The sequence below is a fragment of the Scyliorhinus canicula genome, chromosome 22 (genome assembly GCF_902713615.1).
Source record: "Scyliorhinus canicula chromosome 22, sScyCan1.1, whole genome shotgun sequence".
In the NCBI taxonomy this organism is placed as follows: Eukaryota; Metazoa; Chordata; class Chondrichthyes; order Carcharhiniformes; family Scyliorhinidae; genus Scyliorhinus; species Scyliorhinus canicula.
In genome coordinates this window covers 17,319,776-17,343,130 of record NC_052167.1, presented here as the reverse complement: position 1 = coordinate 17,343,130, position 23,355 = coordinate 17,319,776, and the positions used below count along the sequence as shown (strand labels likewise).

The following is a 23,355-nucleotide window of genomic DNA, read 5'->3' as shown; positions in this document are numbered from 1 at the left end:
TGTCCACCTCTGGGGAGTACCTTTGTTTGAGGGATTGGGTGGGCTTTAGAGAGAGAGAAGAAATGCTGTTTTGAACAGTTACAGGCAGAAGACTGTGGAAGTCGACTAGGGAGGTCTTGAAAGTTGCCAAAGAGGCAGACTTTGGAAAAAGGTTGTGAAGAAAGAAGAAAAAATGCTTCGGAAATGCAAATATTGCCTGGGCCTATCTGTGCAAGTGGAATGAGAGCGGCATGGTTATTATGAATGATGTTTAATGGGAACTAGAGTGTTAAGGATAATAAACTGCATGTAATCTGTTTGTGTTAGAGCTGATAAAAAGTTTAACATCATGTTTTCTTTTGTTTTAATAAAGTCTCTTTTACAAAATAACCAATCTTGTATTATCACTCCTGGGACAAATCGATCTTTTTGTGCTGCATTACAAAATTTAAAAATTATGGCATCTGACCCAGTCTCTTAGCCGCTGTTGAGAGCTGATTAGCGTCCGTAACACTTGTGATCTAAAAGCCGGGAGCTGACAGATAGCATAAGTTGCTGATGTCCTTTTTTTTTTTAGCTGAGGATGTTCCCCTGCATTTCAATTCTGCATAGATAGTGAATAATCTCACGTGGTTCCCGAGTTAAGAGTTTCAATTGCTGCTGAATCAGCCAGCATTGAGCCAACAGCCTTGAAGGAGTGAAGCGGCTGCCATTTGGTCCCATGTGGGGCTGCTTGCATGTATGGTGCATTTAAAAAGCAGGTCACACCAGTGATCGTTCCTTTTTTTCTTGTGCTTTCTGGATCTCAGTTCGTTTGAATGGAACTGAAAGCTGCCATTTCAAAACAAAAACGGGAGTCGGTTCTAAATGGCAGCAATACGCCAGAGGCTGCCAGCTGAAACTGTGCCCCCACTGTGTGACCGATTCTACCGGAACCAGAGAGTTGGAATGAGCCTCATCCAGTCTGCCAATCCTCAATGAACTTTGTTTGGGAGAATTAAAAAGAAATTACTTATTGGGATTCAGTGAGAGCATGGTGGACATTGTCTGTTTCTCCCCTTCCCCCTAACCCGAGCATGATTCATTGTCACATGATTGGAGGCTCCAGAGACAAGAATTAAAAGCTTTGATGGCTCTCAAACCGTTCCATTAATTTTATCCTGATTTAGATAGAATCTTGCTAATTAGGTGCTGACGTCTAAACTGCCCTGAGCTGTGTACATAATGTCCTGAATTTCAATACTGAGCACATTTAACCAAAATAGGAGCACTTTGCAACCTGGTTAATTTAGTATGTTTGTTGGTTTTGATGGTTGGGCTATAAATAGTTTCAGAGAGGTATTCTATACATATATGTTGAACATTATTCTGCCTTTGGCACTCCTGAGTTCCCTGTGACTGTACAAAAATGAAATTTTCTCTGCAGAAAGAGTATTTTAATTCCTGCATTGCCGTTATCTATCAAATTATAAGAATAATCCTTATTGCCACAAGTAGGCTTACATTAACACTGCAGTGAAGTTACTGTGAAAATCCTCTATTCGCCACACTCCGGCGCTTGTTCGGGTTCACAGAGGGAGAATTCAGAATGTCCAATTCACCTAACAAGCACGTCTTTCGGGACTTGTGGGAGGAAACCGGAGCACCCGGAGGAAACCCACGCAGACACGGGGAGAACGTGCAGACTCCCCACAGACAGTGACCCAAGCCTGGAATCGAACCTGGGACCCTGGCGCTGTGAAACAACAGTGCTCACCACTGTGCTACCGTGCCGCCCAATATCCGAGCGTCTTCCACAGGATACCACAAAGCAGCGTGCAGGCAGCGATTGGTTGAGACAAGGCTTTAATACCATACATGCAATGAAAATCGCTTATTGTCACGAGTAGGCTTCAAATGAAGTTACTGTGAAAAGCCCCTCGTTGCCACATTCCGGCGCCTGTTCAGGGAGGCTGGTACGGGCATTGAACCGTGCTGCTGGTCTGCTTTAAAAGCCAGCAATTCAGCCCAGTGTGCTAAACCAGCCGACATACTGACCATATACTGAAAATGGCTTGGAATGATTTGCACATTGTACATTGCCCTGAAATTTGTATGGCTTCCAAAGAAATTGGTATTGTCCTAATTAAGGTCGGATTTCATACATATCTCTTGGCTTATTGCAGACATGCTGGTGGTGACTCACTAGTTTCAGGCCCATCTCTTACTTAATAGTACCAGACCAATTTGGGACAGTCCTATGTTAACAAAGCAATTGGATTATTGAACGACTAGATGAATCTTCCCCCCAACCCTCATCTTTCCTCACAGACAAAATATTTTGCTTATCTCTTCTAAGGACATCACCATGCAGAGTCTAAAACTAGACGTACAATTTTGTCTTTTAAAAAGCCTTTGACTGTTGTATGGGTAAGGGCGTGTGGAGGGATATGGGCCAAATGTGGGTAAGTGGGACTAGCTTAGTGGTAACAACTGGGCGGTATGGACAAATTGGGCCGAAGGGCCTGTTTCCATGCTGTAAACATCTATGACTCATCCCAACTGTGTTCTGTTGTTGTTATTGATACCTGTGAAGGGAACAAAATTGAAGTTTCCCAGAATTCCTTGATTCTGGGCGTAACTCTTTTCATACTGAGTGGCTTTGGCACATTTTAAAGAACATTTTAACTCCGGCCTAAGTAACTGTTTGCTGATTTCTGACGGCGAATGGCTAGGTTTCCAAGCTATCATTTTACGATCATTGTATACTTTCCCTCAGACAGTTGGGTCTCCTTCCTCCTGCCAACAGCTGAGGTGAGCAACCCGCCCAAGGCCGGTTTGCCTATCTAAGGTAACGGCGGACGACTCGGCCTCCAGTCTTCCACACTCCTTCCCGCAGAAGTATCGCTTTCACTCGGCAACTCCTTTTAATCTGTTTTACGATTGGGAACCCACAGTTTTGGGAATGGTAAATATGGACAGAGTGTCATTTTGGGTGAGTTTGGCAGGTTGTCCCCCCCCCCCCCCCCCCCCCCCCCCCTCCTCCGGCTTTCTGGGTGAGATCCAGATCTGGGGGACTTGGGGAGTTTCTCACTGATCAAGTCCGCACTTAGAATTGTTTTCTGCAATGGGGAACTTACTTTTCCAGTCATGGACAATGTGATCCCCAGAAGACATGGGTGTCACTCTCAAACCTTGATGCCTGAGGGGTAACCTACCCCCTCCCATCAATAGAATTTAGTGTGAGCCCCCCCCCCCCCCCCCCACACACACTTTTCGGCCCCCTTTCAGTCCTCCTGCCTTTCAGGACCTCCACTTCAACCCCCAACCTTCATTACACCCCGTCTGACCTTCCTTCATCCTTCCATACACCCCTTCAGGACCCCCCCCCCCCACTTTCATGGGCATGGCCCTCTTCAGGCCCCGTCCCTTGGCGGTGCCAACCAGGCACCGTGGGTCAGGTGACTCGTGCACGGTTTTTCACTCAGAGTGAAGCCCCTTTTGGTTTCTGCCGTGACACTCCAGCACAAAATGGTGGGGAAATCATGCCCATGGTCTCAAGTCATAACACGCTTATGAATCAGCATCTTACATCGAGCAAAGAGCATTTTGAAACAGTGACAAGTTAATTATTGTTCTGATTCTACTCGATAGTCAAGGACTCTATCTATATATGTGGTTGTGGAACCCACCTCTTCATTCACCTGATGAAGGAACTGGTCTCCAAAAGCTAGTGATTCAAAACAAACCTGGTGGACTTTAACCTGGTGTTTTAAGACTTCTTATTCTGTATGAGGAGAGGGTGCTGATTGGTTGGCACGTGGACTTTGATTTTTAGAGGAGTCGACTTGGAGCGCACACTAGTTGATGCTGACCGACAGATAACTGCCAAGCATTCGACAAAATGTATTTTTTTAACAGTGCGGTTTATCTGAAAGAGAGTGGGTTGTGGATCACCCCATTTGACAGGAAGGAGAAATAAAAATGATATAAGCCAGGAGAATAATTAGAATTTCTTTGAGTCAATGATAGTCGGGGGCTCATGATGGGTTGATCCAGAAATCGTGTGGTGATGGGTGAGAGCAGAGACATTCTTGGTGGAAATAAGCAAACAGATGAAAGCATCCAGAAAAGAAGAGAACTGTAGAGTGTTAACAACAAAAGTAATGGCCAAACAAATGGAAATGTCACCATAACCCATTCTAAAATTAGGAGTTGACCTGAATAAAGATGTTAATGCCCCATTGACGTGTTGCCATGTTATTATTGTTTAGGCTGCAGTAATGGCACTGGTGCATGAAGATGAGGTAAAGGGCCTCCAGACTCCAATCTGGGATAAGTACATGGAATTATTGTCGAGTGTTGGTTTTGAGGTAAGTGAAGCAGCTGATCTGCCCGCATCAGCTGATCCCAAACACGTCTCCATCCATTCCCTCGCTGTGTCAATACATATACGTTCATGGGATGTGTCGCTGGCAAAGCCCACGTTTATCGCTTATCCCTAACTGCCCTGAAGAAGGTGGTCGAAACACATTGATAGAAAAGACACACTCTAAAACCCACCCCACAGTCCTACTATACCCTGGGCTGGCTCAATGTCGAATTGCAAAGTGTCAGAGGACATTTTGCTCCATTAAAGGTGCTACACAAATGCAAGCTATGGTTATTGATTGCTGTGCAATGACTTCCACGTTCCTACATCAAGTAAAAGCAGGAGCAAGGTAATCGGTGATGCACACATTGATTAACTAGCCTGTTGAAATTCCCTGTCGAGGATCAACAATTGTGCATGAAAGGAATACTTGCATGCTGACTGATAACTGAGACAAGCAATGAATCAACATCTTCATATAACTTGTGCATTACCAAAAAAAGGCAGTTTGTTGAAGCTTTTTTGTTTCGCACTCATCAGGACAAATCACAAGAATACCAATGTCAGGGGCAACAACAAATTTATACTGTATAAGAATAGAGTGCTGATTGGTTGGCAAGTGGATTCTAATTGGTAGAAGTGTTGCCATGGAGAATGCACCAGCTGATGGCGATTGACACTTAACTGCCAAGCATTGTTTAAAATTTAAACCAGGTAGCTTGACTCTGATTGGTCAAGGATTTGCCCCGAGGATTGACCCCGCGATTCACATAATTCGAAGAAAATTGGTAAGAATAAGATCGAGTTTGATCCAAATTTCTTTATAAAAAAAGACAATTCGCTTCTGCCATTAGAATTTATTTTTGGGTAAATATTTATTCTCTTCTTTGTCTTCCATGCCAGCAAAATGCCAATTTCTGCTTAAGTTTTTTTAACAAATGACACAATATTTTGACAATTGCAATGCAGCAGACAATTACTAAAACGTATCACAAACTGATCCAGGACACATGGTACAAATGAATAACTATTTATCTGTAACTAAATAGCCTCCTGCTTAATATCTGAGCAAGGTTTTAATGATTGATGGCTTTGCCGATGCACTCATACAATTGTTTATCCTGCCTGAACTGGATGCAGCAAAATCAACCTGCTTGAAACATAACAATCACTGTCCTCTTAATAAAAGTGCTTGCAATGGAGCCTGTTTTTAAACGGACCTTCAGGGAACTCGAGAGCCCAGCAGGAGAATGTTGAAATTCCAATTACTGAGCCTTGGCAGATAGTCAAGTCCCGTCCCTACCCTTGGAGGATGTGTGTTGCGAGGCTGCCAAGTGGATGTACTTGACAGATCTGGATGTCAGCCTTTGGTGAAATTGAATATTTCATGATTATCCTCTCTTCTTCTCCTTGCTGACGTTCTTTAAAATTCTGAACCATTGAATCTTGTGGATTTTATCCAATGACGTTGCGATGTGAGGGACAGTAAATACCCTGCTTGCGGAGGAATTTGTCCCCCCCCCCCGGGGCCTCTCCGTTGCCCTCCTGCAGTCACTGACTGGTGCTGGGGTGCAGTTCCCCAGGTTCGGCTGGCTGGCTGTGAGGAGCTGTTTATTCGTGTCCGATTCCCCGAGTGTGGATATTGAACTGTGGAGGGCATCGCAGCTGAGCCGCTTCTTGTGTTCAGCTGAAGGCCAAACGTGAGGAACTTTTCAATTAAGAATCCGGAGTGGGAATCCTGGTTTCTTTTGGTTTTCCTTGTTGAAGTAAATTATACATGTGTTGCGGTCCACTGCTCCTAGTTGAGGTAACGATTGTTCCCGGAATTGATCAAAATCCTCGAACTCCCTCCGTAACATAGCAACACAGAAAATAGAAGCAGGAGGAGGCCATTCGGCCCTTCGAGCCTGCTCCCCCATTCATTCTGATCATGGCTGATCATCCAACTCAATGGCCTTTACCGCCTTCCCTCCGTACCCTTTGATCCCCTTCCTCCTAAATGCTAAATCTAATTGCTTCTTGAAAACATACAACGTTTTTTCCTCAACTACGTTATGTGGTAACGGATTCCACAGGCTCACACTCTCTGGGTGAAGAAATCTCTCCTCACCTCTGTCTTAAATGGTCTATCCCGTATCCTCAGACTGTGACCCCTGGTTCTGGACACCCCCACCATTGGGAACACCCTTCTTGCATCTACCCTGTCTGAGCCCTGCCAGGATTTTGTAGGTTTCTATGAGACCTCCCTCCCTAAACTCAGGCGAATACAATCCTGACCGATTCAGTCTCTTCCTGATATGTCCCTCCCACCATCCTAGGAATCGGTCTGGTAAACCTTCCCTGCACTCCCTTTGGAGCAAGAACATCCTTCCTAACAGCACTGTGGGTGCACCTACACCACAGGGACTGCAGCGGTTCAAGAAGGCAGCTCACCACCAGCTGCTCAAGGGCGGTTAAGAGTTGGGCAGGGAAGCCCACATCCCTTGAATAAATAAAAAAAAATGATTAGAATGGTTTCGGGGATGAAGGATTTTAGCTATGATGCTCGGTTGGAGCAGCCGGGTGTTTTACCTTTGGAATAAAATAAGTTGTGGGGAGGTTTGATAGAGTTACACAAGATTATGACATGTTTCGGTGAGAGAGCTCAGAAGAGCTGTGCCTATGAGTTAATGATTAATGTTTCCAGACGACATAGATTTATGGTTCTGAGAAATGGCTACACGAGGAATGTAAGAGCGAAATGTTCAGTGTAACGAGTGGTAATGACCTGGACCTCACTGATCACAAGGCTGATGGAAGAAGAGTTGGTGAGTGATTTTAAAAGGGAAATTAGATAGGAACTTAAGGGCTACAGGGATAGAGCAGGGAAAGATCGCTAGAGAGTGCTGACCTGCGCCGGAATGTGGCGACTAGGGGCTTTTCACAGTAACTTCATTGAAGCCTACTCGTGACAATAAGCGATTTTCATTTTCATTTTTCACATGGACTCGGTGGGCTGAATGGCCCTCCCTTTGTGCTGTAATAACTTTCTAGCTCTGTGGGTTTCCTCTCTGTGGTAGGCTATATTAGGGGTATCGAGGTACCTAGGTGGGATGTACCTTATACTGTAGTATCAGTGGTCGAACCTGCCTGCTGTTTCCGTCCAGCAGGCGGAGCATAAGAGTCTGTGTTTCACCCACAGCAGTCATTCTGTACCGGAGCTGCTGGGGTAACAACTTGTTCATTAAAGCCTTCAATTGGACTCGCTTCAGTAGTGATTGATCGTGCATCACTCTCTTTTCCTGCGTCTTTGCAATTGTGAGGCTGTTGACATGTGGGTCTCACAAAGTTAATGGGATCCCCAATTTGGGAATGACCCAACATGGCTCTGGTGACATCAGACATCCACTTCTCTCCAGTCTCCTGGTCTGCCCGAGGAACAGCTGGTAGCCCCCAATGCCGGAGCTGGGTTCTGCGCCTGTGCCAGGATGAAAATGGCATCACGGCGCTGGCACAATGATGCGCCGGAGCAGTGCGTAGGCACAAAATGTGGCAATTGCCAGTCAGGAGACTTTTAAAAAGAAGTTGAAAGAAAACTGATTCACTGCCACTGTCTTTGGCATTAATACTGCTCACTGGGGGGGCTGTTCACACATTCATCCTCCAATGGCCTTCAAGATATTGACAGCGGCTAGTTTTGCACAGGGCCTGGACTACAAATAGATTTATCCGTTTTATGGTTCTGGCTTGACAAACCAGCTGGGATTTTCCCATCTATATATTCATATCTTATCCTCAAATGGCTCAGGGCCTCCACAGGAGGCTCATATTAGTGAGAGAAAAAATTCAGCTTTTGCAACGTGACCTGTGCTTAACTCTTGGGCAGAAGCCTCGGGCTCTTCCTCTCCTGGGTCGTAAAACCTAAATAAAAAGTAGCAGAGGAACCGAGGTGGGCTAGAAAACAGTCAGTATCCTACATACAAGGAGTTGATCTCTCTTAATCTAGATCTTAGTGGACATTTTCCAAACAAGCCCTGAATTTTGAGTGAACAATCTTCTCCGCTCCCATTCCTGACTCCCTGCCGAAGAAGGATGCTTTGCCAGCAGGAGAAAGTTGTTCTTTTGAGGTTGAGGGGTAGGGTGGCGGGAGCTTCCTGGACTATAGCGGGCTTGGAAGTACTTTCTTTGGACAATTAGTTCGAGGTAGCAGAAAGCAATGGCTATTTTATCATCTGTGGCCAGGTCCTGTGAACAGGTCAGGACAAAATTTTGTTGGTCTCTGGAATGATTGCCAGGTGGAGAGACCCACAATTTGCTTCATTTTACCCAACAATGCATGGAAACAACACTTCACTTTAAGTAAGAAGGAACCTGCATTTGCTTCGCCCCCTTCCTCATCCCCGGGAGCTCTCAAAATGCTTCCCAACTGTACAGGCGCCTGGTGGAAGCTTGCACAGGGATCTTAGCTGCAGTCTTGTAGCTGTTGACATGCCCTCCGACAGTACGGGCACACCCATGTTTCAACGGGGCACTTTGTATTGCCGCTGGGCATCTGTCCAGTGGCTCCTGAGATATTCAAGGAACTAGCAGTAAATGTGCAATCAGCACATGTGGCATGGCTCATCGACTTCCATCAGGCCTGACAGCTTTCTGGCAGGGGAGGTTTCTTCTGCAGCAGCCTGGTCATTGCAAATTAATTGTGCTTAATTGTATTTGGGTGGCGGGCATTAGCTGGGGATTCCCTAGTGTGGCTGTACTTTGAAACAGGTGGAACCCGACGTGGTTTGGTTCGTCGGTGCATGTTTGGAATGTGCATCTCTATGAGTGGATGTTGATAGAAATGTGGAAAGGTGAGCTTCCCTTCCATCCCTCATCCCTTGGGATTTGGGAATTAAACATGGCTCTTTAGCAGGGCAAGATTGAACAGAATGCATCAGATATCAATCACTTTGGATCTCTAGATTGACGGAGTCTGCACGCCTACTTGAATGCTGTCCAGCGAATGGAAAGTATCGACCAGCAGGATCGCCGTAAGGTCTCACTTATTCAAACTCAATGTGTGTTTCCTCCAATGGTAAGAACAGATGGCACAATGAAGGTGTCAGTGGCACAAAACTGTTAACTCTAAACAACACCAGGAAATAATGAAATTGTTCCAAGACGAAGCTACTTGATTCAAGTAGACTTCCTCCTAAGAGAAAGGAATTACTGTACTCGAGCTGACCAACCATGTAGCACAGAGTTCCAGCAACTCGATTAGAGCACTCAGGGCTCCACTATCCAGCCAGGACATGGGTATCATTTTAAAAGCTTTCCCTTCCCGCAGTAATCCATGATAACATGATGCGTGATGCGCGTTAGTACTCTAAATGGTGAACAATGAATTATTGGCCTCAGTGTGTGTGAGATAACCGTCGGGATTCTCCGTCGGCGGCAGCGTGGCCACGCCCCGACGGCGTGGGGGTGGCCACAATGGGAAACCCCATTGGCCGGCTGCGTGAACGGAAAGTCCCGCCGCCAGCGGGGGCGCACCGCGCCAGAAACGTGGGCAGCACGGTAGCATTGTGGATAGCACAATCGCTTCACAGCTCCAGGGTCCCAGGTTTGATTCCGGCTTGGGTCACTGTCTGTGCGGAGTCTGCACATCCTCCCCGTGTGTGCGTGGGTTTCCTCCGGGTGCTCCAGTTTCCTCCCACAGTCCAAAGATGTGCAGCTTAGGTGGATTGACCATGATAAGGGGCTGTTTAGCTCACAGGGCTAAATCGCTGGCTTTTAAAGCAGACCAAGGCAAGCCAGCAGCACGTTCGATTCCTGTAACAGCCTCCCCGAACAGGCGCCAGAATGTGGCGACTAGGGGCTTTTCACAGTAACTTCATTGAAGCCTACTCGTGACAATAAGCAATTTTCATTTTCATAAATTACCCATAGTGTCCAAAATTGCCCTTAGTGTTGGGTGGGGTTACTGGGTTATGGGGATAGGGTGGAGGTGTTGACCTTTGGTAGGGTGCTCTTTCCAGGAGCCGGTGCAGACTCGATGGGCCGAATGGCCTCCTGCATATTCTATGAAAAAAAACAGGGCTGCCGGGACAGAAAATCCCACCCAATTTGTCTTGCCCTGAAAAGACCAGGATATACTGGAGTGGGTTTGCCGAAATTCAGGGACCAATGGGTTTTAAAGAGGGACTCGCAGATCTCAGCTTCTTTGAAGTTGACGTTTGAAGACATGTAGTCAAAAAGAATTGAGGGGCTATAAAATATCGACAGCATTGATCCTGGAAACATAAGCGGCTATTTAAATTAGAAATTGGAGGAAATGTTTTCATAGATCATAGAGTTTACAGTGCAGAAGGAGGCCATTCGGCCCATCGAGTCTGCACCGGCTCCTGGAAAGAGCACCCTACCCAAGGCTAACACCTCCACCTTATCCCCATAACCCAGTAACCCCACTCAACACTAACGGCAATTTTGGACACTAAGGGCAATTTATCATGTCCAATCCACCTAACTTGCACATCTTTGGACTGTGGGAGGAAACCGGAGCACCCGGAGGAAACCCACGCCGACACGGGGAGAACGTGCAGACTCCGCAAAGACAGTGACCCAAGCCGGAATCGAACCTGGGACCCTGGAGCTGTGAAGCGATTGTGCTATCCACAATGCTACCGTGCTGCCCACTTTTCAAAATGTTTTTTTTCACATTTTTATTTATTGATTCACATAAGCATTTATTGCCCATCCTTAATTGCCTTTAAGAAAATGACGGTGAGCTGGTATCTTGAACCGTTGTTGTCTGTGGTGGAGGTAGTCCCACAGTGCTGTTGGTTTGGGAGCTCCAGAATTCTGACCCAGTCACAGGAAAGGAAGGTGATATAGGAATAGAGGAACTCAGGAGCAGGGAGTACACCATTCAGCCCTTCCATTCTCCTCCACCATTCAAGAAGATGAAATGAAAAAAATGAAACTGAAATGAAAAAAATGAAAATGAAATGAAAAAATGAAAATTGCTTATTGTCATGAGTAGGCTTCAATAAAGTTACTGTGAAAAGCCCCTAGTCACCACATTCTGGTGCCTGTCCAGGGAGGCTGATATGGGAATCGACCTGTGCTGCTGGCCTGCTTGGTCTGCTTTAAAAGCCAGCGATTTAGCCCAGTGAGCTAAATCTTTCCTGTTTGCCCCACATAACCCGTGAATCTCTTGTCAACCATAAATCTATCTAGCTCTGCCTTGGATATATTAAATGACCCGCCCTCCATTGCTCTCCAGGAAGAAGAGTATGCTACAGACTAATGCACTTTCAGAGAGAACGAAAGTCTCCTGTACAAGAGCAAACATCCTGATGGCACCCCGAGGGTGTTGACGGTGGAGGATTTGATGATTGGAAGTTAATTAAATGTCGATGGGAGGTGGTTTGTTTCTCCCTTGTAAGAGATGGTCAGTGCCTGGGACTGGTGTGGAAGCAATGTTTCTTGCCTCTTATCAGCCCAAACCTTCATGTTATCCAGGTCTTGCTGCATGCTTGCATGAACTGCTTCAGTATCCCAGGAGTTGGAAACGGAACTGAACACTGCAAAATCATTAGCTAACATTCCCGCCTTATATTCGAGGGAATACCATTGAGGAAGTGAATCGAGATGGTTGGGCCTGAGGAACTTTGTAGTACTGTCCTTGGGCTGAGCTGATTGGCTTTGAAGAACCAGAACCATCGCCTTTTATGCTAGGTATGCTAAGAGAGAACCCCCCCCCCCCTCACCGTTGGCAAAAGCTGCCTTGATATCAAAGGACAGCCACTTGCACATCTGGAATTTGGCACTTTGATCCATGTTTGGGTAAAGGTTGTATTGAGGTCTGGAGCCGAGCTATTCTGGTTGAACATCAGTGAGTAGGTTGTTGATGAGTAATTTACCTTCCATCACTTTGCCGTTGACGTGAGTGTCGGCAGATGCAACAGTAATTGGCCAGATGGGATTTATTGTCCTTCTTATGGCCAGACCGTAATGGGCAATCTTCCATTTTGTCGGGTAGGTGCCAGCCTTGTAACTGTACCGGAACAGCTTGTCTGGGAGCAGGACTCGAATTGCTGATGCTGGGGACGTCACAAGGAGATTGAGATGGAGGAGGATCGCCAACCCTCCAGGATTGGCCTGGACTGTCCAGGAATTGGAGACCAGCCTCCAGCTGTGTGTAACCCTGAGAAAGATCATCAGGACGATAAAAATATATATATTTTTGTCATTTTCTGTGAACATTTTTCTTTACCAGATATTAAGATATTGAAAGAGAAGTGGCGGGTGAAAAATTCCTTTTGAGGTTGAGACCCCAGAGTCAGTTATTAACTAAGAGCTGACTCCAAATTAAAAGATTGCGCTGCTGTGCCGGACCTGAGATACCACATTAACAACACACCAAAAGTCCATGAGGCTGTTTGCATTCTGGAGTAACATCTCCCAATGCTGAGCAAAACAAGCATTTTGTTGCTATACCTTTCACCGCAACTTACATGTGTGAGGTTGGATTTTCCGATTTAAAAAAAAAAGGTGGTGCTTTTTAAAATTTAAAGTACCCAATTCTTTTTCTTAATTAAGGGGCAGTTTAGTGTGGCCAATTCACCTATCCGCCACATCCTTTTGGGCTGTGGGGGTGAAACCCACGTAGACACGGGGAGAATGTTCAAACTCCACATGGACATTGACCCGGGGCCGGGATCGAACCCAGATCCTCGGCTCCATGAGGCAGCAGTGCTAACCACTGCGCCACCGTGCTGCCCTGGATTTTCCGTTTTCATAAGAATGAAGCCGGCACGAAGGAACTGACTGAAGTCTGTACCTGATATGCGCATTGCCCTCTCCTCCTTTGAATCTGATTCAAGTGAGATCGTGAGGACCAAGCAGGCACCCATTTCACATTAAAGGTAAGCAGATGTGATGTGTGTCGCGAAGGTCGGCCGGTGTGGGTCCGAAGGATGGGTTCCAGGAAAAAAAAGTTTGAAAAACACTGCTCTAAAAGACATTAATGAACCAGTTGCCCTGTTACGACACTCCAAGCATTTCACGGCCGCCATATCAAATTATTATTCTGGATTGATTTAATTAACTGAATTCAATTTCACAGACCAGCATGGTGGGATTTAAACTCCCATCTCTATTCATTCAAACCTCGGGATTACCAGTCCATTGACATAAACGCTGTGCCACCCCTTACCTAAATCAAACAAGTTACCAGGCGCAGTTAGGGATAATAAGAACATTTCCTTCTGACTGAATGGAGTCAATGACAGGCAGATTAAGGAAAAGCAGTTAAAAGACGGCACTCACTGGATACTCTTTTGAAGAAAACGACATCGCCAGAATACGAAGCCATAACCGCCTACCTGGGACATAACTGCATTGTGTGAATAACAATTGTAACCTACTAGCACTCCTGTCTATTTAGCAGCCTCCACGCCAATTGATCTTTGCAAAGAGAACAGCAATATAAATGAGAAAGTAGCTTGTAAAGCAGACACCCCTACTCAGACTATAATTAATATGGATCGAAGGAAAGGCTTGGCACATGTTACCAGCATTTAGTCTATTCACTGATACGCGAGTTAAATAGAGCAGAAGGGCAGACACACAACTATGTACACAGCTAAAAGCTATCTATCAGCAATAGTAATTATTAAACGATAAAATCTTAGGAAAGGTACAGGTGAAGGTAGTTTTTATTTTCTGCCTCATGTCACTGGGGAGACCCAGTTGCCTTGTTGATTTATAGACACTGATTGGCTACATTTATTGTGAGGTTAGTACAGTTGGAAGCATCATTAAGTTCAAACAAATAACATGTACTCATTGACCATGCACCTTGCATTTCAAGCAATGAATATCCATCCATTCTATGACTATCTTGGATTGCCCAGGAGCTAGTTTAAAGGGATCTTATTTTTAATTTTGAGGACTAGTTTATCGCGAAAGGAAGTTTAGAGAGACTGTTGCTCGTTCTGGGTGAGTGTGCTTAACACTCAATTTGGCTCTGTTTCGTTACTTAGCTTTGGAGTCGCCAGGTATCGTTAAGATACCGCCACAAGTTTCAAGTTCAAGTTCAAAGTAATAATCCATACACCAAATAGTAAGTTCAAACAAGACACGTTTATTATATTACAGTAATCTACTAATCATGCATATGAAACTATAAGACTAGGCTAATCCTACCACTAATAGGCCAAATACTTATCTGGATAAGGGGACTGCCGGATCAGGGAACAATGGCCTCTAGCTTTGTCCTGGGTCCGCAGGCTTCCAGTAGTTATGGACTAAAGGGGGTCAGGAGTGTCTACTCACGTAGCCTGCGTCGTGACACTTACTTGCTGGCGGCTGCTGTCCAGACCTCTCCTCCTCAAGGTTCTTCTGCTGCAACGGTGTTCTGTTGGGAGGGCTGGCTGGTCAAGGAGAGGCTGGCAGAGAGAGAGATGTGGGGTCGCGGTCTCTGTCTTATACTCCTCTCAGGGACTTGCGCCCACCTGGGCGGACCCTCTATACTCTCGCAACCGATTGGGTCTCTTCCCAATCGATTGATTTGAATTCCCCAATAACGGGGCAGTGCCTCGATCACTGGAGCGGTTCTTGGGACTTATTGTTTTGGGCTTCTTTGGCGCCGTAAAGTCTGGCCTTCCATTCAATGTATCGATCTGTCTTTAACTTGTTTCCATTGTATCTGGGGATCGCCCGGTATCGCCTCACTAGTATGCTAACTGTTTCTTTTAACAGTGCTGTCTGGTTTCTGCAGCAGTCAGAACTGGTTTCTGCAGTAGTCTGAATATACAAGCACTTTGCAAGCTGCTTGCTTTTACAACATGTCCAATTTCCCTGCATTCCTTGCAATCTTCCATTTTGTGTTGGGCAGTGGTCACCCCAGGTGGCTACAAGACAAAAGAGTTGGACAGTCATATTCATAGAATCACTACAGTGCAGAAGGAGGCCATTCGGCCCAATGAGTCTGCACCGACCCTCCAAAAGAACACCCAACGTAGGTCCAATCCCCCCGCCCTATCCCCGTAACGCAATAACCCCACCGAACCTTTTGGACCCTCATGGGCAATTTAGCACGGTCAATCCACCTAACCTGCACCCGGAGGGAACCCACGAAGACACGGGGAGAAAGTGCAAACCCCACACAGACAGTGACCCAAGGCGGGAATTGAACCCGGGTCCCTGGCGCTGTGAGGCAGCAGTGCTAACCGCTGGAAAAAATCTGAAAAGAAGTTTGAGATTCAGAGAGATGGAGACGGAGGAGAGTATATAAAAACCTTTGAGAATATTGCCATTTCTGAATGAATGTTAATTAATATTTTCAGGGATGGTATCAGTGAAGATAGGTTATTGAGAAACGTGAATTGCAAGAAATAAATCAGCTTAAATATCAGTTTTTATTAAAGTTTAGGCTTTAGTTAAATAACATAAAATGCAAAATGCATATACATATTCAGTTTGCATATTCAATGCAGGTCTATAATTTTCCGCACTGATGCATTTATGTTCATTTTACTGTACTGATTGCTGGGTTATAGGGTGGTGTAGTGGTATTTTCACTGGACTAGTAATTGAGCACCAGGCAGTGCCCTGGAAAACTAGGTTTGAATCCCCTCCAAGGTAAAGGGTGATATTTAAATTCAATAATAAAATCTGGACTTACAATTATTGCCGATTGTCACAAAAACCCCCATCTGGTTCATTAATGTTCTTTAAGGAAGGAAATCTGCCTGCGTGTGACTCCAGGGGTGGGATTCTCCCCTACCCGGCGGGGCAGGGGATCCCAGCGTAGGGGAGTGGCGCCAACCACTCTGGCGCCAAAACCGGCACCAGCGACCTTTGACGCCCGGCGTCGGGGCTGGCCGAAAGGCTTTCGCCGGTTCGCGCATGCGGCAGTGGTGACGTCACCACTGGCGCATGTGCGCGGGGGGATTCTCTTCCGCCTCCGCCATGGTGGAGGCAGTGGCGGCAGCGGAAGAAAAAGAGTGCCCCCATGGCACTGGCCTGCCCGCCGATCGGTGGGCCCCGATTGCGGGCCTGGCCACCGTGGGGGCACCCCCCCCGGGGTCCGATCGCCCCATGACCCCCCCCCCCCCCCGGGGCCCGCTTGCACCACCGATCCCGCCGCCACCAGAGGTGGTTCAAACCTCGGCGGCGGGAGAGGCCTCCCAGCGGCGGGACTTCGGCCCATTGCGGGCCGGAGAATCGCCGCAGGGGGCTCGCCGATCGGCGTGGGGTGATTCCCGCCCCCGCCAATTCCCGGGTGGCGGAGAATTTCTGCCACGGCGGGGGCGGGATTTTTGGCGGCCCCGGGCGTTTCTTTGACCCTGTATGGGGTCGGAGAATTTCACCCCCCAGATCTCTACATGTTGACTCTGAAATGGTCCGGCAAGCCACTCAGTTCAAGGGCAATTAAGGCTGGTCAACAAATTCTGGTTCAGCCAGCGACGCCCACATGCCACGGATGAAGTTTTTCAAAAATGAAGCAGGAATTTTGGGCCTTGTCGGGGATGGCAATGGAGGTCGACAGGCCTAAAAATACCGTCATCGGCCAGTGTCCCAACACTGTTTCCGGTGCAGGTTATTTTTGCTGAGGGTGGCTTCGGGGGGAAAGATGTTCAAAGCCTGACTAGACTAATCTGTCCCATGAGACCTGCAGCCAGTTAGCCTGATGGGATGAATATTATTGAGAGCACTGAAAGGAGGCTGTGTGGCCAGGATTACAGCACCATAGACCACCATGTAGATGGATTAACTGACCCCGACCATTTGCGCCCTCCCCCAGTTGTGACATCCCTAAAGTTGACAGAGTTTCAAAACTAAAGGGAGCGATCTGACCAAATTGCAACAGAGTTCCGCGACAGACGGGTTCATCCGGATGTTTCCAGCCGCGAAACACCGTGCTGTATGTCGGCCCAATTCAGGGCCTCAGGGGAGAATGTCCCGCTCTTTGTCCGGTTTCCTGTGTTGTTGAGCTCTCAATCCAACGACACCCCCCCCCACCCCGAATCCCCAACTCACCTATAAGGAGGCCCTCAGGCCCCCGTGCACCTGACCTCACACGTGCAGGGCACCCCTGGGCCCGATCCCCAGCATGGGAAAAATCTCAGGTGGCACAAGCAGTATCAGTGAGCCACCTTGCCCAGAGGGCAACCACCTGGGGGGGTTCTCCAACCCCCTAGGAGACCCCCCCCCAAGTGCTGTTCCACCAGGTCCCGCTGTAATATGCAGATTTGCCAGATGCTGACCCCACCCACAACGGGTGGGATTCAGATCCCGCGAGACATGGCGAGCCGGGTAGATCCCAGAAGAGGAATGTCCTGGCATCTACTGGCCGCGCTGACTATTCGGGCACAATGCAGCCGGCAGATTGCACCCAAAGGTTTACGTGCACCTTGGCAAGCCGTTCTCAGTCGAGGGAGTGATGTCAAAGAAGTCATTGCTGAAAGCCACGTGTAACCAGACACTGAAGGAAGCTGGTCAATCCTGTAGTCTTTCTGTTTCTGTTTATAATGAGTGGGTCAATTTTGGCCTTGGGCGATGATGAAAGTCTGGTGACGTAAACCGTTGGAAAGGAAAGTTGCGCGAGAGGCATAATGGGCGAGTGAATCACTGTCCCCCATTTTACAATATCATCCAAAGTCAAAATTATCGTCAATTTCCCCATGATGAAGAGAAATAAGGCGAAACGAGGGAAGGTTAAAGGTGCATTTGCACACTCCATTGACAGTTACTGCAAACTGGTACACATCAGTCCGAAACGGGCTGTGTGAGCCTACACTATAACGAGAATCAATGGCAACATTGAGAGCCCACCGCCTTCCTCCAGCAACATTACCTGTTTGTAAGTGGCCCATGGTCCACCCAAAGGTAGCTGGTTAGTTTCAAACCTGAATTGCATCTCTCAGACTGCAGTGTGAGCACAGTCTGCTACAGGTCGGCTGTACTCAGCAGGGCGATGAAGAAAATAACAGAAAAATTCCTGAATCCGTTGCTCCATTATCCTCAGCTGGGATAAAGTTTAAACCCCCATTGGGTTGCAAAACTGACATTAAACTTCTGGGGCTGCAACCAACAAACCTTAATGAGATGGGAATGGGTTTTAATAATAATCTTTATTAATGTCACAAGTAGTCTCCTCGTCGCCACATTCCGGCGCCTGTTCGGGTACATAGAGGGAGAATTCAGAATGTCCAATTCACCTATCAGCACGTCTTTCGGGACTTGTGGGAGGAAACCGGAGCACCCGGAGGAAACCCACGCAGAAACGGGGAGAATGTGCAGACTCCGCACAGACAGTGACCCAAGCCAGGAATCGAACCCGGGACCCTGGTGCTGTGAAGCAACAGTGCTAACCATTGTGCTATCGTGCCTTGGAGTCATCTTTATGAATGGAACTGGCAAGTCGAAGCGCTGGAGTGGGCAACCTTTGACTTCAATACTCACCTCTCTATAGAATGAGAGGCCTATAGATCATATAAACATCTGCAAGAGAGACTTAGTGAGGAGGAACCGTGTGTAACATGCCATAGACACGGTGTGAAGGTGGCTGCGAATCTAAATTGCAGGGTCGAATTCAGAACCAAATGGATGAAGTGGCAGTGTCTGTACGGATAAGCGATGACGAGAGAATTGGGCATGATGTAAATCTCTGAGATGAGACAGAAAGCATTGTCTGATCAGTAGCTGAAAGACCGAGATAAGTTTAGTTACTGTTGTGCCTGTGATTCTTCCTGTTTGTTCTATAGCCCAAAACCAGCCAGAAGGACATTGCTCTCCATTGTGACTACTGTATACATAACCTTCCCTGAAGACTGAACACGCTGACTGAATTATTCTTTAATGCCTATTCGCAGGATTGTTGGACTCATTCAGAGAACTAAAATACACCCATAAAATGAAGCACTTAGGTGGGATTCATTGATGTTTACAACATCATCTGAAGCTCCTATTTGAATTGTAACTCTCCTAACGCACTGCGAGGTGTTGATTATTTTTTGTGTGATTAATTCCCGGGCCATCTGCTTATGTTTTGATTGTCTTCCTGCCTTGGGGAAGTGCAAAACTACAGCCCTCAGAATTTGACTACAAAGATTGCCTGGGGTTTTTTTTTAACCCCCGGCATCCCCTTTGAATTGCAAAGGGGAAGAGGGAAGTCAGTGGCATTAAGTGGAGCCAATATCCTGTGCCATGACCTGGACGGTCATCCAGATTCAATAACGTTATCTGTTATCTGTGTGTGTGTTCTTGTTAGCACCTTTCCGATTCCTCTCCAGGGTGCTGAGTGGATGGATGTTGCTTAGCAACCATCACAAGTTGTTTTATTAAAAAAAAAGGCACAGTTTTCTCCTGGTGAATCAGTCGGCACAAATCTACAATTATTGAAGAATTTTGAATTCAGTGAGAGAAATAATCCGGCAGCACAGGGGTTCAGTGCAAAGATGCTGAGGCAACACATTCCAGGAACTAAGAGTAGACGTCTGTAAAATATCAGAGATCTGTCAGAGCGCAGAAGAAGACGGCCCTTTGGCCCATTGCGCCTGTACTAGCTCTCCCAATGAGCAACTCAGCTCGTGCTAGTACGCTCCCGGTGACTTGTGCTTCTCCAGAGCTGTTACAGATTGCACCTCAATCCTTTTTAGTTATTGTTTACTTAGACCTTAGAAGCCTCACCACATTGGTGCCTCTTTTGTGGCTCGTGCTCAATCCAGCATGTAGGTAAGTGATTTCTGGTGTAGTTAAAATCGGCAGCTAAATAGCACCTATGGCAGTCAAGTATCATTGGTGGGGGTAGGGAAGCTGTATCAGAAGAAACAAAAGAGAAGATTTTCTTTTCTCTTTTTAAAAAAATTTAGAGCACCCACTTAATTTTTTCCAATTAAGGGACAATTTAGCGTGGCCAATCCGCCTGGCCTGTACATCTTTGGGTTGTGGGGGGGTGAAACCTACGCAAACACGGGGAGAATGTGCAAACTCCACACGGACAGTGACCCAGAGCCGGGATCGAATCCGGGTCCTCGTCGCCGTGAGGCAGCAGGGCTAACCCACTGCGCTACCGTGCTGCCCTTAAGTAAGAAATAAGGAGATATACTGATCTTTGCACTGCAGTGGAGGAAACTTGCAATGGATCTGAAGTCTGCTAGCAGAATTCAGAGGATTCACCTTTCAGGGGTCTAAGAGAAAGATGGCGAGCTTTAAAATAATGCTAGATTTCGATAAGGTACACATAGGGAAAAAGGCTGGATTTCTCCGGCCGTTGTGATTTGCTTTTCCTGCCGACAGCGCGCTCCCACTCCCGGCTTTCCCGGCAGCGTGGGGCGGCTTCGATGGGAGTCCCATTGACAAGCGGCGGGGTAAAGATTCCACCGCTAGCGACCGGAGCACCACCCAGAAACACGCGGCGGGGAACCGGAGAATCCAACCCCTCATTCCAGGAACAGGAATGTGGGATAATCACCAATGCGTCCAACAGGGAATTCAACAGGAGTTCCTTTGCTATTTAGGGTGTTGGTGTCAGAAAGGGCAAGTTAACCGCTTGACAGCAAGTGCCACAATGTCCAAAACATTCTGCTCCTCTAACTCAAAGCATATTGTCTTGAACAATGATCTCTCCCCTCTCCCCCCCCCACCCCCCCCCCCCCCCCCCCCCCCCCCCCCCCCCCCCCCCCCCCCCCCCCCCCCCCCCCCCCCCCCCCCCCCCCCCCCCCCCCTCAAGCGTTGCCCGGTTGATAGTTGATAGTAATAAGATAGCTGCTTGACATATCCCATCCAATAAATTTATCTGTGCATTAGGGAGACTGGTTGGAGCTCCGATCTTTCCCCTGAAGCAACCAGTCACCAAAAGAAGTCACAAGGATCAGTGATTCTCAAAGCTGACAGCTCGTGTTTGAGTCGGATTGCAACTGGCAACTTCTAACAATGAGGTAAAGGAGAATTTTGATACTTCTCCAACTCCCGGGCATTTCGAACAGCGTTCCTTCATTTCACAGAACACTGATATAAGAACAAAGAACAAAGAAAAGTACCGCACAGGAACAGGCCCTTCGGTCCTCCAAGCATGCGCCGACCATGCTGCCCGTCTAAACTAAAATCTTCTACACTTCCTGGGTCCGTATCCCTCTATTCCCATCCTGTTCATGTATTTGTCAAGATGCCCCTTAAACGTCACTATCGTCCCTGCTTCCACCATCTCCTCCGGCAGTGAGTTCCAGGCACCCACTACCCTCTGTGTAAAAAACCTGCCTCATACATCTCCTCTAAACCTTGCCCCTTAAACCTATGCCCCCTAGTAATTGACCCCTCTACCCTGGGGAAAAGCCTCTGACTATCCACTCTGTCTATGCCCCTCATAATTTTGTAGACCTCATCAGGTCGTCCCTCAACCTCCGTTGTTCCAGTGAAAACAGACTGAGTTTATTCAACCGCTCCTCATAGCTCCCATGTGTGGCTGTTTATTCACGTCACTGTCACTGGGATGGGTTGTGTGAAGCAGTAGAGTTCACTTACTCTCATTGTGTTTGTTCGTTGTAGCATTCACTTATCATCCGGGAGATTGAAATCATCAAAATCATTTGGCCATTGATATAACCATCATTTATGTAACCTCGTCCTCTTTCATTAAATCCTTTGCTTGAATTGGTACATTCATCGAGCTGGAAGATGTCACTCCGGGAAACATAAACGATCATCCTCCCTGGACTGTACTTCAGGGCAAAGCTGAAAGTGGCCTAAATTGGCATATGGTCCTTGGCACATTATTGGCACACAGGAGCTGGCTAGAATCAAGCGAACAAAACAGGGAACGCGAGGGAGCATGTGCTGGTATGTTCAGCCACAAAGGCATAGATAGTTTGTGCAATATTCTCTGCTCAGTGGCTGGTGCTGATTCCTTCAGCTCGCCTGCAATATAGCGGACAAGCTTGTCGGGCAGTTTTTAAAAACTTAATTCTCGGGACGTGGTGTCACATGCAGGTTTGGCGTGATCCCACGACCCAAGTAGCCTTTGAGAAGATGGTGGACCAGCCTCTCGAACCGCCGTGTGGCGAGGGTGATTCTTGGCTGTCTGTTTTATCCGGTCGCTTCAGGGCACAAGTGAGTCAACCACATTGGCCAGGGTCCCGGGTTCGATTCCAGGCTTGGGTCACTGTCTGTGTGGAGTCTGCACGTTCTCCCCGTGTCGGCGTGGGTTTCCTCCGGGCGCTCCGGTTTCCTCCCACAAGTCCCGAAAGACGTGCTTGCTAGGCAATTTGGACATTCTAAATTCTCCCCCAGTGTACCCGAACAGGCACCGGAGGGTGATCCTCTTCTAAGATGATAATTCTATGGGATCTGTAATAACCTCCACAAGGTTCATGGGAAAACACAGATTAATCTGCCCTTGGCACTCATGAAGTATGAGCATCCCCATTCAATGGGTGGTGGCCGACCCAGCTGGGGCTCGTTAGAACCTTGTATAAAGGCCGGCCGTGACAGGGACCAGTATGTTGGCTGTCCCAACGGGACTGTGCTGTGTAAATAGTCCGCTGCCATGGGCAGACTTTATGTGACCTTGATTAAGACCTGTGTTCTCCTTCCTGGGCCTCATTAGGATCTTTTATACCCACCTGAAGAGGGCTGATGGGGCCTTGTTTTACGGTCGGTCCCTGACAGTGCAGCACCCCCTTTGGAATGTCTGCTTGATTTGTGTCCTTAATTGCTGGAGTGGGACTTGCACCCAGATGGCCTGGAGCGGTACACGGCTTTGAGCAGAACCATGGGTTGACAGGTGCCCTGAAGAGGCACAGATCTTTGTCCGGCTGCGGTTTCTAATTCAGCCCTACACATCAGCGCCTCAGTGAATTATATGGACGCTCTGATGCTGGAATCTATTAGGTGCGACATGACTCAGACATGCTCTTTGCTGCAAGTTAATGAGTTCTCAGTAAACCTCGATCGTTTCCCTTTTGCATAATCTTCATCTGTGACATGCATTTAATTATTCTGAATTTACAAGAAACTGCCAGTCTGAAATTACGTTTCACATGTGTATGTAAAACCAA

At 47.3% G+C, this 23,355-nt stretch overlaps 1 protein-coding gene across 4 annotated transcripts in view; it reads left to right on the top strand.

The window, feature by feature from the left end:
- fuom (fucose mutarotase) overlaps positions 1-23,355 on the top strand; it is a 109,881-nt gene that overhangs the window by 42,208 nt on the left and 44,318 nt on the right. For 3 of the 4 annotated variants that reach the window (XM_038783110.1, XM_038783112.1, XM_038783111.1), the window contains one exon: positions 4,233-4,331. The exons of the other annotated variant lie outside the window; for it this stretch is intronic. In XM_038783110.1, the coding sequence (XP_038639038.1) occupies positions 4,233-4,331 (99 nt within the window). The remainder of the gene's footprint in view (positions 1-4,232; positions 4,332-23,355) is intronic. 4 annotated transcript variants of the gene reach the window in all.